This window comes from Podarcis muralis, chromosome 5, assembly GCF_964188315.1.
Source record: "Podarcis muralis chromosome 5, rPodMur119.hap1.1, whole genome shotgun sequence".
Lineage (NCBI taxonomy): Eukaryota > Metazoa > Chordata > Lepidosauria > Squamata > Lacertidae > Podarcis > Podarcis muralis.
In genome coordinates, this window is record NC_135659.1 from 53939846 (window position 1) to 53956209 (window position 16364).

At 45.1% G+C, this 16364-nt stretch overlaps 2 protein-coding genes across 4 annotated transcripts in view; one reads left to right on the forward strand and one right to left on the reverse strand.

Moving 5' to 3' along the window:
* The window catches only part of AMPD2 (adenosine monophosphate deaminase 2), a 50697-nt gene extending 46134 nt beyond the window's left edge, over positions 1–4563 (reverse strand). The window contains exon 1 of one of the 3 annotated variants that reach the window (XM_028733865.2): positions 4068–4563. In XM_028733865.2, coding sequence (XP_028589698.2) covers positions 4068–4077 — 10 coding nt within the window. In that variant the 5' untranslated portion in view covers positions 4078–4563. Of the gene's footprint in view, positions 1–1996; positions 2687–4067 lie in introns of those variants that run through there. The other 2 variants (XM_028733864.2, XM_028733866.2) reach the window with 2 other exon arrangements.
* A 6595-nt stretch (positions 4564–11158) lies between these two features.
* GNAT2 (G protein subunit alpha transducin 2) overlaps positions 11159–16364 on the forward strand; it is a 24015-nt gene continuing 18809 nt past the window's right edge. Inside the window, exon 1 of the mRNA XM_028733870.2 lies at positions 11159–11364. The gene's annotated coding sequence lies outside the window, so the exon portion shown is untranslated. The remainder of the gene's footprint in view (positions 11365–16364) is intronic.

The window sequence follows — 16364 nt, forward strand, 5'->3', positions numbered from 1 at the left end:
ATGGAAGCTCTTGCTATTTTCATTATGTGCTTGGGTACCCAAAACCTCATGGCGAGAAGCAAGTGGGGAATAAAAGGAACAGCCTAGAACAGCATTATTAATTATTATGTTACTGGCCACAAATGCTCAGTCAAGGGCCAGTAAAATAAAAGAAAAAGAGTCCTTAGAATGCAGTTCAGGAAGAATTAAGACCCGGGCTACTAGGAATGCTATATTTTAGGGAAAGCGTTACTATATAGCTTTTTGAGGCGAAAACCCCATTCAAGACCCTCGTCTCCAGTCTAAATAAAGGAAAGACTATGAAGTGCCTGCAATAATTCCAAAGTGTCCAATGTTTGCAGGCCTAGGCAATCTAGACGGTAGACATTTTAGGAATATAAAACAAACAAACAAAAAGAGGAAAACAATGTGTAAACATATGTATTTCTTTTATCCACAAACAACCATTCAATTCAGGCACCTTATGATTAACATGATTTTCCCATTCTCAAAAATATATACCTTCGTGCATATGCACATCACAAGCTTATCTAACCGATCAACAACAATCTGTATGCACATATTGGACATATCTGTATGTTCTGTATCAGCTCCTGAGCACTCATAGCTCCAAATGAAGAGAGCCCAGGAGCTCATAAGGATACAAGACAGACAGCCATATGGAGCAGCAGCCTGCTTCAGTAGGAGCAAATGCCACGTACCCTATCCTGCAGTTGCAGTTCCTACATACCCACACACTGCAGATGTACTCCCACATGAAGGAGGCTGTGCTTTTTATGCGCAAGGACTCCCATGCTTCCTACAAAAGACATATCTAACCCAAGAGGCAAAATACTCAAAGTAAAACTGTCAAACTTGGGGATATACCTTCTCTCCTTCTCTCCAGTTCTCACAAATAACCTGTAAAGCACTGCAGATACTGGCCCACTTACCTCAAATTAAGCAACAAGGCAGAAGCCAAGAAAGGAAAAGTACAGACAGTGCTGAACTTCTCAGAAAAGGGGATCCAGGGTTTACACATACCTAGCCATACTCCATGTTCCAGCTGGCTGGAGGTGGCTCGCTAGAAATGGCACGCTCTCTGCACATGCTCAGAAGAAAATTGAGCATTACTATTTTGCATTCACCACACCACACCAAATTTCTGGCAAGCTGTGATTAAAAGTAAGCCTGAATCTAAGGAACTAGGAAAGGTGAGGCAAGATATCTTTCAGATGTGTTGTATTACACAGGAAATTCACCGTTCTTGCTATGTTTTTTGTGGGCAATCTAAACATCCTCCCCTTAGCTGGCGCATCTGTTGGGAAGGGGGCAGATCTAAATGCCTTTCCCCCAGCTAGGATGTCAGTTGTAATAAAAAATCTAAGATATTAGAAGGAATCCCAGGTACTGCTGCCTTCCAAAGGATTGTATACAGAATAACCAAAAACAAAACAACCAAACCCAAAAAACAGAGTGTAACTACATTATCCTAATCAACAACAGCTTTAAATTCAGCATTCTAACACCTCCAGTCTCCACTGTACAGATAGTTAAGCATGTCCTAATCCAACAACCAAGCATCTGGCTTTCCAAATTTCTGCTCCACTCATTAGAACGGGGCTCCACAACACACAGAAAGGGTGGCACATGGATGCTGAAGCTCTCTGATAGATTTGCCATTTTATGCCTCAAAACGCGTGTACTCTTCATGCCTCTCTGGTCCCTGAATTCTCACACAATCCTATGCATGCTTAGCGGGACTTGTTTCTGAGCAAAAAAGCACAGGATGATGCTGTTGTCTCCCTATCATGGTCAACAAACAGCCTAATAATAAAGGAGCAATCATCTGCTTAAAGATGAAAAAACACATAACCGAAAAACAGTATAGGGTGAAGGAATGGGGGCTGGACTCGGAAGGAAAAGGGGTCGTTTGCATTCTGCTATTTTCCCAGCTTCTCTCTCTTTTGATAGCAGCATTCTAGTGGATAAGGAGACAGTACCACGCCCTGCTCACCTCCTGTGATGGGAGCCTGAAGACTGGCCCGCTTCCTCAGCGGGGATCCGCTCTTGGGGGGCCCAGCGCCAGATGACATTTTTGCTGCCTCCTGGAAGCTCCACCGAAGTCTCGGAACCGGCGCTGCTGCCGAGCTCAAGAAAGAGGCGGGGACTAAGCTAGGCCACGCCTCTTACCGCTGATGGATGGAGTGTGGTCCTCCCAGACCGGGGGTGGACAAAGACGCGCCCCCCCCCCCGCCTTCCTAAGCCGAGGATCGAGGTCGGATCCTGCGCTAGAGCGCACCTTGTCTGCTCCCCGATTCGTCAGGGAGGCCTGCGATCCCTGTCCGCTGTTACTTGGGAGTCAGTCTCATTGGAATCGGGGGGGGGATTTGCTTCCGAGGGAACAGGCACCAGGGAATCCCTGGATCGGCTGGTTTCCTTGCAGGCAGCCCAGACCGCTGCCCTCCCCCCGCCTTGCTTCAGTCTCAGGCTCACAAACCCCGCCTTTAGTGCGGGGCGTTTGGGCTCCTTGCACCGTGAAGGCCACACGCACGAGATCACGCCCCACGAGCAATAATTAATCCAGAATAACTACCACCCCGGGTTCCATTCCACACTAGCACCCTCCTACCTGGAAGTACAGTTTGCATTACAGAGGGGGCGATATCACCATCGGTAGTCATCCGATTGTTAAAAGTGAGGAGTGTTAACGCGATTTCGAATATACGAAATCCTGATCCTGATCTTATCAGCCCGATGGCAAAAACGGGATTCTAGACACTCCCGGGCTTGCTGTTCCCAAGGGGCAAGAGCAATTGCGGCATTCTTCCTGGGTTTCGAAGAAAACGCCAAAGGGTTAAATGAAATGTAAAGTCGGCAACATAATCGGGTTAAACCGAGGCGACTGGATCCCACAAGACCACAGAAATGTATTAAAAGATACTGATGGAAATCAACGGATTTGACATGCGAGTGTCTTTCGAGCTAGCTTGTGCACTGAGCTTCAAAGGCTCTCGGTTCCTCTCCCTCCGCAACAAGCAACCAGCCAGACCCCTTTTCCAGGAGTTCGCTTCTACCGGAAGCTGTCTGCCTCAAAACCAGCCTCGACCACGCCGTCGGCCCAAGCAAACGGCGATGGCAGGGCAGGGAGCGCAGACGGCCCCCCCTTCGCATTTAAACACAGGCCAACTTGGCACAATGGACCAGATTCCGAAACGCTTGGCTCCTCCCCCTCCGAGGCCTGCCGGGCTCGGCGGCTCCTGCGAAGATGCTGAGCGCCGCCCTCCGCACCGAGCTCGGCGGGCGGAGGCGGCGTCTGCTGCAGCCGAGGCGCGGCATCCTCGGCGGCGCTCCCGGCCCTGATCCGCTGCGGGCATGGAAGCGGCATGCGAGGAGCGCCAATCGCAGCCGGTTTCCCTGCCCTGGGGGGTGGGCGAGTTTGCATAACCAGCCCGTTCCGCAAGTGCCACTTAGGGGGGGTCGGCGGGGAAAACTTGGCTGGAGGGGACATCTTGCATTTTTCTGTGGAGCCCAGCAGCTAACCTGGCTGCACGCGAGAGAGGCCGGCTTGGGGGGAGGGAAGGGAAGTCGGTTACAGGAGACAAATGGCGGCGGAGCAGCCCTTGCACTTGAGTTTCCGGGTAACTACGATTATTCCCCCGCGAGCGCAACGGACGGTAGCCGTCGCCTTCACCCCACACTCTGGCCAAGCGACCCTGCTTCACGGCGCCTTTAAACGTCTGCCCTTGCGCAAGAGATCTGCTAGGAAAGACTTCAGCTCGCTACATCCGCTTTTTACACACACACACAAAACTTTCCAGCTCTTTCGCCTGGAACCGGCTCCGCCCTGGAGATCTGAACCGTGCGCAGCCGCCCGCGTTGCTGGGCTGGATAACTGGTGGGGCACGGGCGCCCGCAGGAGCTCCTCTGGCTCCGGCCGCCTTCACCCTCCGCTCCCGCTTTTTTTCAGGCATGGCCCGATGAAGTTTCGGGCTGCGCGGTAAGGAAGGAGGAGGGTCTGCGGGGCAGCAGTTCGCGGACCCGAGGTGCTTTGGCGGCGGCGCGGAAAAGCCCTCGCGTCGTCCTACCTGAAGCCATCGCGGCCCCTGCGGAGGTGTCGGGCGGCAGGTACCGGGAAACTGAGTGGGGTCTCCTCTTGCTGAGCCGCCGCCGCCGCCCCGCAGCTGGAGAGGAAGCCGGCCCCTGGGAGCGGGGGCGTTTCGCGAGCACTTCCTGGCCCAAAGTCCCACCCCGGAGCAAGTGCTCGGCTTCTTTCTGAGAGGTCCGCCCGAGGAACTATTTTGGCCCGGCTGAGGGCTTCAGGGCGGCCGAGTGCTGGCGGGGAAAGTGCTGCTGTCAGTGGCTCCGAGGAGAAGCAGCCGCATTATATAAGAGCAGAAGTTAAGATGCTACACCCACTGGGCATGCCGGCATTGCAAAATCAAATCGTGGCGCACAGGTAGGGCGGCCCAAGCCCCGCCCCGTGGCCGGCGCCGGCGGCTCCGAACAAAGGAGTTTTATCCGGCCTGTGGAAGTGCCGCCATCTCGCGGCGGTGTAACTAGAAGTCAGCCGCGAGTCAAGAAAGGGCGCGAAATGTGCCACATCCCCCACAAAGAATCCTCTGGGAATTGTAGTTTCTCCCTCAAAGCACTACATCTCCCAGCCACCCTTGGCCAACTACTGTACAGTTCCTGGGGTTCTTTGGGGGGGAAGTGCTGTCCTTTCAAGGTGTTATGTACTGAAGTTCTCACCCTGGACCAGCGGGGGTTTACTGTAGTTTTCACTCAGGTCCACATATGCAAATAAGGGATTGAAAGTGACGTTCAGTGATTGGATAGTTATGGAAAATGGTTACTGCTGAGTTCTAGTGGAGCTCTATATAAGCAGGCTGGCTGAACCCTTCAGTTCAGTTCTGGCCTGTGAATAAACAAGAGCTGTTTGAAGAATCGCTGTGTTGTCTGATATGTTCACCCACAACTTAACACAAGGCATGGTGTGTGCCTCTTGAAACTGACCTCTTGAACGAAGGAATTGAGAAGGGAAACTGCGACATGAAAGCGCCGAATTGCAGTTCTTTGAGAGGTTCTGCGATAACAACTGTGACTTGAGTCAGGATAAAGTTCAATCACGTGCACACACGCTTTATTTATTCATTAGCTCATCCAGTGCCAGGATGCCTGATTTATCATCAACAACGGTTTACCCAATCGCCAGTGTTAGATTCCCTTCTGTACTTGCCGCATTTCATTTTCGTCTGACCTCGCAGTTCAGAATCCCTTCACCATTTGTATATATAACCTGTGACTCTGGGTAACACTTCACACATCTGATGAGGTGGCTTCTGAGCTAATGCCAGAATAAGTTCGTTGATCTTTTAAAGTGCCATGAGACTCTGTTGTTTTTGCTGCAACAAACCGCTGTCCCTCTGGAAAGTGAAGTGTGCAGTCCTCCCCAGCAGGGCTTCTCAACAGCAAAGTTTCCTGGCATTTTAAAAAAATGGAGTTAGTGTTGTGATAAATTACGTGTTGGTGCCCTTCCCTTTTAGTCATAGGGACATCATTCATCTTGAATAACAGCTCCTTTTCATTCTGAATTAATCCAGAACAACATGTCTTGCTTAACATATCACCTAGATTACCGTCCTCTTGCCCCAGAGTACAGAATGAAAGAAGGGAGTGGGGAGGGATTTAGAGGACATGTACAACCACAAACAAAGGCAGAATCAAGCTGCAATCATAATCATACTTAGAAATAAATCCCCTGTAGTTAGACAATAATTATTATTTATTCAATGATATCAAGGACAATAAAGATTCCATGGGAGAGTGACCAAGTAATGAAATCACAGATACAGCTTTGACATTAAAATGTAATAAACACAATAGCATCTGGTTTCATTTAAAAATGTTTTGCACTTTTAGTTTTCATAAAACTTGCATGTTTACTCATGTGGGCATTTTCTTTCTATCATGGTGGGAAAAGAATTTGTATCCTTGTGTTTCCTAGTAATCCTTGGCCTCAACCCAGTGTTCTCCACATCTTGCGCAGGCATTCACACAGAGTGTGAATTGCTCTGCAGCGCTCCCTAAATCATGCATGTCACAGTGAATATTATCAAAAGTTATACTGTACAACATACAATCTGGAGTTTAAGGATAGTAGTCAACGTATGTTTTCTGCAGAGTAGATATATTAAAATGAATGAACATAGAGTAATTTTGTTCATGAATTTCGGTGGATCTACTGTCCCTCAGATACTCGGAGTAAAATTTGGTTGAATGCCACTCTAATATATTTGTCCTACATACATACATAATTTATTTGTATGCCACCTTTCCACAGTTCAAACCATGCTCAAGACAGCTTACAACATCAAAAAATGCATGACTACAACGTAAGTTGTCATAAACAATAAATAACACATTTTCTAAAACACACAACCAAACTGAACAATTTCCACATATGATGTGCCCCTCATCAGCTGACTTCCTAAGGCTTCATTTTATGTAAGCCCTAGAAAAACTTGTAACACAGCATACCACAGTCTCATGAGTCATGAAATAAAAGTTTCTATTTTCGTTCTGAAATAACATTTTCTACATTTCTGGAATTGCATAATGGCTCACCTTAGGTGTTTTCCATTATGCCTGCTTTTTTTTGCTATTTTTAAACATCCAGCCTCAGAAAGGGTCCTACAGAGCTTCCTGACTATTTTATAATCTTTTGATTGGTCCTAAGCAAGTTAATGTGTCCTTTCCTGTTTTTTTAAACTCACTAATACACCAACATAGCTGCAAATGTAAATAGACCAGTTTGCTTTGAAGGTTATTTTTTACTTTAAAAGGCCAGAAAAATGTCATCCAAAAGGATATTTCCCATGCAGGTTTACACATGGTGAGGTACCTCTGGCCTGCGGGTCAGACTTGGCCCATTAAGGGTCCCCATTTGGCTCCATTCATGCCCTTGTCCTGAAACCACACCTACCTGTTCTACCCCTGATGTCAAACGCAACATTCGGTGAGGGGAAGATAGAGATTCCACTGCGGAAAGCACAAAACTTGGGCAGTGTTTCTACCGCCTACCCCCTTCACTCCCAAGGGCCAACTTTAACAGGTTCGTGGGGCAACCCACCCGTCAGAGTTGGCCTGCTGAGTTGGGGTAGATGAACAAGGACCTATGCATTTTGGCACTAATCTGGAAATCTACCAGTGGAATTCAGCACCATGCTAAGGCAGTTGTTCCGTCAGCCCAAACATTTATGTTTGCCAGATGGAATGAGCTCCCTCCTCCCCTGCTTGTCATTTTGGAGGTTCTCCTGACCCAAGCAGGTTTGGAGAGGGCACAGGGGTGTGGGGAGGAGAGGAAGAAGAGGAGTCCCATTATACTAGAAGGAGTTGTTATGCTGGCTTCTGCTAGTGTTGAATCCAACCCAATATATTTATATATAAACCTATGTTTCAATATTTAGATGCCAGGCAGAAATATTCCTCTTCTCCCAGGTCTTTGGCTAATTAAACAATCCATGGCCTTTTAAAGTGTGGGTGGGATATTATTTTTGCTTGTTATGTATTTTCATGTTGTGAATCTTCCTGTGATCCTCGGATGAAGGGTGGTACAGAAATTTAATAAATAAAAAGAAATCTATAAAATGAATGTCTGTTTTTTAAAAAATGATACCCTCTAACTCCTACAACCAGCACTGGTTCTTCTCACTAGAATAAATGTTTCCAGTTGTTATTATTGTGCTTTATCGCACCCTCCTCCTTATGCACTCAAGAACACCAGGACTCATAGTCCTCAAGAGAGCATGTCAGATAGGGGAAGCACAAATCTTTCTGTTTTTCAAGCTACAGGTGAACTTAAAAGGCACTAGCACACTTTCTCTGTTCTAGCGAAGATCCTATTGTTCAGAATGTTGTTCTCAACACTGGTTCTGATTGGCGCCAGCAAATCTTATCAGATCTGGACAGTAAGGTACAAAGCTAAAGGAAAATTAATTTAGCATCAGCTTCATGGTCAGGAGGTTGCAAAATATCTGCTGGGTTGCATCACAGGTGCAACCAGTTCTGCTTGCCTTCAGATGAGAGGGGGAGGATTAACCCTGTCCTGGTCAGCAAACCAGACCAGCCAAGAGCAAAAATGCTTCTTTGGTGGGTTGCCACCTTTTTGTGTTTTCATTTATTTCAGTATAAATTCAAAATATTACCAGTCATACATTTTCAATATACTCACATTCTCAATTTCATGCACAGGACAAGACATTTCTGTCAAGTAGCTTTTAAGTACTGTACATCACATTTTACATCCACAAATATAATATCAATTCTTAGGCGTTTATTAAGTTTGTCCAGTTAAAATTCCCTCAACCTATATTGCCGTTACAATGATTTTTATATTTTTCAAAATAATTTGTCTCAAAACCTCCTTGATTCTACTACCCTTTTTTTAATCCAATAAATTAGCTTTCCTAGTTTGATCTACAGCTACTTCCAATATCTTCCCGTCTTTCATTGCTGGGGCTTCTGCCTTTCAAAAGTTCTGTGCAATTAAAACTTTGGCTGCTATCAAGAAAGAACATATTTTTGAACTGCAATACAAAAAGGGGAGGTGCGAGGAGGTCTGGGGAACAAGCAAATGAAAGATAAGATATGGAAGGATTGAATTGTTTTTAACTGTTTTTACTTTGTATTTTTTCTTTTTCTTTTTTCGTTTTGTAACCTTTTTGAAAACTTTAATAAATATCTTTTTTTTAAAAAAAGAAAGAACATATTTGTTCATTTCCTGCTTCTGCATCTTTTACCTTTATGCACCCTACCTTTCATTGGAAAACGAGGAATAGACTCATCCCTGCAGATAGCTAGCAATTCCTAGGTTCTCTTGCATAAGGTTAACCACCAGTCGGGGCTAGAGGGTATTTCCTTGAAGCATCTACCTAGGAAGACATGATTAACTAGAGCACTGCATTTGTAGAGTGATAAAATCTTACAACACACACGTTCACTACTCATGGACCTAGGCTTATGTGCCACGTCTTGTAATCAATTACGTAATCAATCAAATGGTGTGTGTGCCGTGTCTTGTAATTGATAAATATTTTATTCAAGTTGGCACCCCTGGGCAGAGCTGCCATGCGAAGGCGCAGGAAGGGACACTGTGTAGCTGCGTGTTGGCATGGAAGCACAGGGACTGGCAAATAATCTTCTAGAAAAGGATGCTTTGGAGAGGGATGGAGGAAAGGATTCCCAATCTCCTTAAAGAGGAGGAAGAGGAGGATATGGGGTAGGTGGGAGTTGAAGAGAACTGTTGTTTTGGAATGGGAACCAGCGTGGTGTAGTGGTTAAGAGCGGTGGACTCATAATCTGGTGAACCGGGTTCGCGTCTCTGCTCCTCCACATGCAGCTGCTGGGTGACCTTGGGCCAGTCACACTTCTCTGAAGTCTCTCAGCCTCACTCACCTCACAGAGTGTTTGTTGTGGGGGAGGAAGGGAAAGGAGAATGTTAGCCGCTTTGAGACTCCTTCGGGTAGTGATAAAGCGGGATATCAAATCCAAACTCTTCCTCTTCCTTACTGTTGAGGTTCAGGAAAGACCTTGCCTGAAGTGACACTTGTCCCCTTAGTGGTTTGTCTCCTTATGACTGGAAAGTTTATATTGAGCAATAATGTTGTGGAAGATCCCTTTCCCTCTGTGTGTATGTGTATAAACATCTGCAGCAAATGTGGTGAGGTTGCTATGTAGCTCCTAGGCAAAGCTACAAGGGAGACTAGGGATGTCTCTGCTCAAGTTCCCAGCCGAAAGGAGGAGTAATTTAGAAAACAAACAGAATAAAATGTATTCGCTCTTCCCACAAACTTCTTAAACTCAGTTAGGAAACATTTGTAAAGGATAAGGTACAAAACTATTGAATAAATCTTGACAATTAAGATACAAAAATGCATTTGCAGATACAAATATTACTATTCACAGCATCATCTTCTGAGACACCCAGCACGCAGCAGTCCTCCCTCCAATTAGTGAGGTTCCATTTTTAGGTATCGGGGCAAATAGCCAATGAAAGAGGTCTCTCCCATCAACTGGAGCTACGACCTGGCTGATAAACACTTCAAGGACAATTTGAGTTCTGCACCACCAAAAAGAAGAAGATATGCATCCTTTAAAAAAAGGAGACCCCAATCTGTATAATATTTGTATATGGTAATGTTTAAGTATATGTGCAAATTTAAAAATAATTACTATAATTTAAATATAAATACAATACTTCTTGTCATAGTGGGGAAGACACCCTGTGCCTGTTTAGTCTGATGACCAGGAGATGCTAACTGTTGATGGGCAACTTCTGCTCTCCCTTTTCATTCCTTCTCTTTAAACCAGACTTGGGACACTCTCAAATAGAGGGCTGTCCTCTTGACTGCCCTTCAAAATAGAGGACTGTTGGTACACTTTGAAGGTGACCTGGAAACTACAACTAATCCAGAATGCGGCAGCTAGACTAGTGACTGGGAGTGGCTGCCGAGACCACATAACACCGGTCCTGAAAGACCTACTTTGACTCCCAGTACATTTCCAGGCACAATTCAAAGTGTTGGGGCTGACCTTTAAAGCAGTAAACGCCCTCCACCCAGTATACCTGAAGGAGCGTCTCCACCCCCATCGTTCAGCCCAGACACTGAGGTCTAGCGCCAAGGGCCTTTTGGCAGTTCCGACGCTGCGAGATGTGAGGTTACAGGGAACCAGGCAGAGGGCCTTCTCGGTGGTGGTGCCCACCCTGTGGAACGCCCTCCCAGCAAATGTCAAGGAAATAAACAACTATCTGACTTTTAGAAGATATATGAAGGCAACCCTGTTTAAGGAAGCTGTTTTAATGTTTGGTGTTTTATCGCTTTATTATTATTATTATTATTATTATTATTATTATTATTATTATGTTGGGAGCTGTGCAGAGTGGCTGGAGAAACCCAGCCAGATGGGCGGGGTATAAATAATAAAGTATTATTATTATTCACAGTTGAAATATTTATTAATTTTAATTTTTCATCCACATATTTAGGAGGCTTCACAACCACACAACTCCACGCTAATGCTCCATCTGCCTTCGTGTGTTTACTGCTACTAGTTATTTTCTCCTCACCTATTTCAGTCTCCGCCCCTCACAGAAATCAAGGGAGGCTAAGCGAGGTCCATAAATTAAGACAAACAAATTTCAGTGTCAGGATTAGAAACCTGTTTCAGGCAATTGCTTTGTGAAATCACTTTAATCCTTGGACTGAGAACGGGGTATTTTTAGAACGCCAGCTCCGAGCAAAGGGAATTCCACATGCTCACCAACATGTGGCTGTTTTCAAGGCCTGGTGACAGACTGACTCTACAGCAAAACCAGGGGAGCAGGTAATATAACAATAACTGAATGGCGACTGGAATATACAGGAGCTATAACGAAACTGTAGAATAATCCGCAGCTGGGAGGTGAGCATGTGCTACACATAGGGAGAAAAAGCTGGAGACTGAGCCATCGCTAGATCACAAAACAGGCCTAATGTAGAGCACACCCTTCTGTACCCCCTGGTTTCCCAGCCAAGCTGTTCTCCACCCCTCACCTGGCAACATTTACCATCCTCCGATCTATTGTTTTTGCGTTTGTAGTCAGGAAGAGGGTTCTGCAAAAAAAGGTAATCTCCCTTTTTCCAGCAGAGGAGGCAACATGATCTGTCCAAGGTCACAAACAGTTATTCCCCTGATCACCACCCACACTGTCTTTCCATCAAATTGTTTGTTGATTTTAAAAAAAATAAAGGACATTCAAAGGATATTTCGCCGCTCAAAGAATTCTGGGCGTTGTAGTTTACCCCTCATAATGTTACAATTCCCAGGGGCCATTTCTACGGTGCACAGAATTCTTTTGGGGGGGTTCAGAGGAGGTCATATTGCAGTGTTGTTCTCCACAGCAACCCAGAAGGTGGGGTCACCGTTCCCATTTTTAAAAGATACAGAAATTGAGGCTGGCAGATCCTCATATGTGCAAGACCACCTAGTGGGCCCACAGTTGAAGTAATATCTGAAATCAGATCTTATCTTCCAGCACTTGGTACTGGGAACACACTAATCTGAAACCTGGGAGAAACTGATATAATAGCCTATGAATAGTTTTAGCCCTTTAAAAAGCAGCAGTTGCAGTTCTTAAATGAGCAAAATGATAAGACTTATGGGAAGAGAATTTGTCTGGGCTACAAAGAATTCTGGTCCAAGTAAATGTTGCTGCAGCCACTGGATGCCAGATTTTCCTGTGCATGCCATAAATTTTGAGCACTCACAGGCATGGCTTCTCTCAAAGAATTCTGGAAATTGCAGCTTTATGAGGGGGTTTCCTAACAACTCTCAACACCCTTAACAAACTATAACTTTGAGGGAGACCAGGCCTGTTAAAGTGGCATACGAGTGCTTCAAATGTATTGGGGTGTATCCAGTGCTGGTCCTACTCAGAGGAGACCCATTGAAATCAATGGACCTAACTAACTGAGGTCCATTAATTTCAACAGATATACTCTGAGTAGGACCAGCATTGGATACAACTCATGTGGATGTGACCAAAATCTTATGCAGAAGCCTAAAGATTTTTCAGCTTCATCAAACTGTGCCCCAACTATATAGCAGTCTCCATTACTCCCTCTCTACCCAATGGCAATGCAGTATCTGCTAAACTAAAGGATGGAAGGAAAACATACCTGCACATACCTGCACATACCTGCTGTTTCCCTTCTTCTCCCCACACCTCAACCAAAAAATGGCTAGGATTTTCTTTGCAGAACCTCCAAAGAAATTAAAAAAAAAACCAAGCAGAGGTTGGATGGCTATCTGTAATAGATGCTTTAGTTGAGATTCCTGCATTCAGGAGATTAGACTAGATATTATTATTATTATTATCATTATCATTATTATTATTATTATTATTATTATTATTATTATTACTGCTACTACCCCGTCCACCTGGCTGGGTTTCCCCAACCACTCTGGGTGACTTACAGAATATATAAAACATAATAAAACATAAAACATGACCCTTCGGGTCCCTTCCAACTCTATGTTTCTATGAACATCTAATTCCAGACTCTAATTGTGGGGTAGGTGAATATAACAATTAGTGGCCCAGATAGGATACACATCATATTACTATCTTTTTCCTGATTCAGAAAGGAAGATCTGTGTGTTGCTGAAGCAACACAATATGCCTTTAGATGCAGATGGGCACCCATCTGTTTTGGACCATAACTCCCATCAGTCCCGGGCAGCATGCGCTGCGATTTGCAGCCAAAAACATATGAAGGGCACCAGGTTGGGGAAGCCTGGCTTAATGTGGAACAAATCCCTCACTTTTTCCAATATAGTAATTCTAAAGCTTATGGCTCATGCAGCTCCATTCCCTAGCTTCTCTGATCTATCTTATAAACATGCCCTTCTTCCTATAACTACTTAAGATCAAACGATTCAAAGCAAACGTTTTATTATCTATCTACAGTATTTTAGAAAGTTATTTGTTGTGCACCTCTTAAGGTAGTGTAACCAGATTTTGCACGATTATTCCTGAACTGAGATCAAGGAACAGGCTTTTGTCTGTGTTTGGACGATGACGATAACAACAACAAAATTTATACCCCGGATACAATTGGATGGTGTTTTGAATGGAGATGGCAGCATGAACCTTTCAAAACTGTGTGGGTTTTAAGTACTGATTTCAAAACTGCAATGACCTTTTGGTTTCTTAGAATTCCTGAGTAATGCTGGGTATGAGGCTGCTAGTATTCAGTTGTACCGTACTAGTCAATTGGCACCATATACTCAGACTCCATTAACACAAAGGTTCTATGAAATAAGTGGACATCAGCAGTGCATTTGTAAGTGCTCGGCCAAATCACTTTCCAGGGCATGCATCCAATTAATTGAAAATAAGATTCAATGACAGACAGACAATGTGTTCAGTGAGAATGAGGCTTCCTGACGTAGGACAGAATGTCCCTGTTTTCATCTAAGAAATGTTAGGAGGGTATGTAACAGAAGGGGGGGTGGAGTATAGGGCTGTGGGGAAAGTGGCTGGAGAGAACACCTGTCAGTGGGGTTATCAGACTGGGAGTATTAAGAAGGCCTCCTCCAACAGGCATCGGCCCAGCACACACAGAGAGAGTGCACATAGAGATCTCCTGATCCTTCTAGAACTGCAAACCTCCCAAGATGTAGGAGTTTGCTGCAGGAGGGGTGGGGGGAGGATTTTGTGAGCAAAGCCAGCAGTTTAAAGAGCTTAAGTAGCAGGATGGAGAGAAGCATGATTAGCGGGTGCGATTCTGCTTGCCAGCACTTAAGGATTAAACTCACTCGTTCCCCACCTCAGCGAATTATCTTATTCCTCAGAAGAGCCAGGGCTGCACAGAGGAGAAAGGAAAGAGAGGAGTGCATTTTGTTCTTCGTTTATCCCAGCCCTAATGCCCAGAAACTGTGCACAAGGATATACCCGTTTCAATGGCTGATGCTTGCTTCTAGGACTGAGACGAGTGTTCATTTCTTTTCCTCCATGCAAACAGAAAAGCAAACAAAACCCAGAAGCCCACCGTCTTCCCCTAATATGCTGAGCAGCACATCTATTTTGGCCATTGTGCCACTATGTGTGTGGGGGGGGGGGGGGTCACCTCACATTTTCACAAGCTGTGATGATGGCAAAGGCAGGCCTATGGGGCAGTTCATGTGAAAAGCACCAAAGCATTCCTTGAAGATGTTGTTGCATAGGCATGGTCCTCCTGCTATTCCCTTCCTATTGGGAGGGAGGAAGCTCTGCCACCTTTTCCTTGGTGAACGAGAGAAGACTGGTGTCAGAATTCTGTACTCTTCCTGACTGACTGTGTGGGGGAGAAGAGCAGTAAAGGAACAGAAATAGCTGCATCTAATTACACATGCATTTCAGCGATGCCATCTCCATGGTCAGTCCCTAGGCGGCACCTGTTGGGGATAAATGTTATTAAGTTTACTGGGTTGCAGCTGCCAAAATGAGACTAGCTTGTACATTTGGGCCTCAACAAATTCATAAGCCACCTTCCCCATCAGATTGGGTCCAAACTGTTGGGAAAAGATCCATCTGAAGTGTGTGGGTGCTTTGTATACTACTTTTTAAATTTCTGGTTAGTTTTAAGCTGTTAAATTAGGTTAATTTGTATTATTTTATACAAACTTGTGTGGATTGATTTTTTGGTAATTATTTATTAGTGTTATATTTCTAAGTGTGTGTGTGTGTGTGTGTGTGTGTGAGAGAGAGAGAGAGAGAGAGAGAGAGAGAGAGAGAGAGAGAGAGAGAATGGCTATATTTGTTCACCCAATATGTTATGAACCACTTTGGGCACAATTTTGTGAGAAAATGGAATACAAATAAACTGACGGTGATGATCAGCTCTGAGCATTTGGAATATAAATCGAATGAATAATAACTATTAGTTTATTAATTAATCCCCCAACAGGCCTCCAAGGGGAGGAGCTGACTATGAGGCCTCCTTTGGGAATGTGGAATCCTTGCCTAGTACGTAAGTAGAGAGAGCTGTTAGCATCCAATCCTATGAGTAGCCCTGTTCGATCAGAACAAAGGCCCATCGAAGGCAGGCCTTCTGCTTCACACAGTGGCCAACCAGATGTGAAAAGGAAGCTCAGAAGCAGCAGGAGTGGAATAGCTCACTCCCACTTGTGTTCTTTGGCAGCTGCTATTGAGAAATATGCGCCTCCAATACTGAAAGCAGAATACAGAGCTATCAGGACCCACAGCCATTGATAACCTTATTTTTCATGTCATATCCCATTGAAGTTGGTGGTCATCCTTACACCTTGTGGGGGGGGGGGCGAACTCCATAGTTTTAATGATGTCCTTTTATCTGTCCTGAATCTTCCCACATTCAACTTAATTGGATGGCCTCAGGTTCCAATATTATAAGAGACAGAGGAATGCTCATCCACATCCATTTTCTCTGTACCAAGTACCATTTTATACACTATCCTTCCTGTTGCCTGCTCCTCACTCACCTATTTTTCTAAACTAAAAATCCCCAAACGTCGTAGCCTCTTCTCACTGGGGGAGCTGCTATGTTACATCCTCGTGTTGCATAAGCATCTTCCCCTATACCACACGGCGCCACAGCTTGGGTTCAATGTTCTGCTTGGCCAGTCATTAATCTTTGCCATCTTGGGCTTTTATAATTGGATTTCCCAGGTCACATGGCGAGATAAAAAGCCCTCAAATCCACCGTAACAAAATTGGGTTACCCACGAAGACTTAGCAGCGAGTGGGGGGAGGGGAAAAAGAGCACAGAGCAAGGTGAAGAACTCTGATGCTACCTTCTTAGCAGTCTTGGACCAGCTGCCTT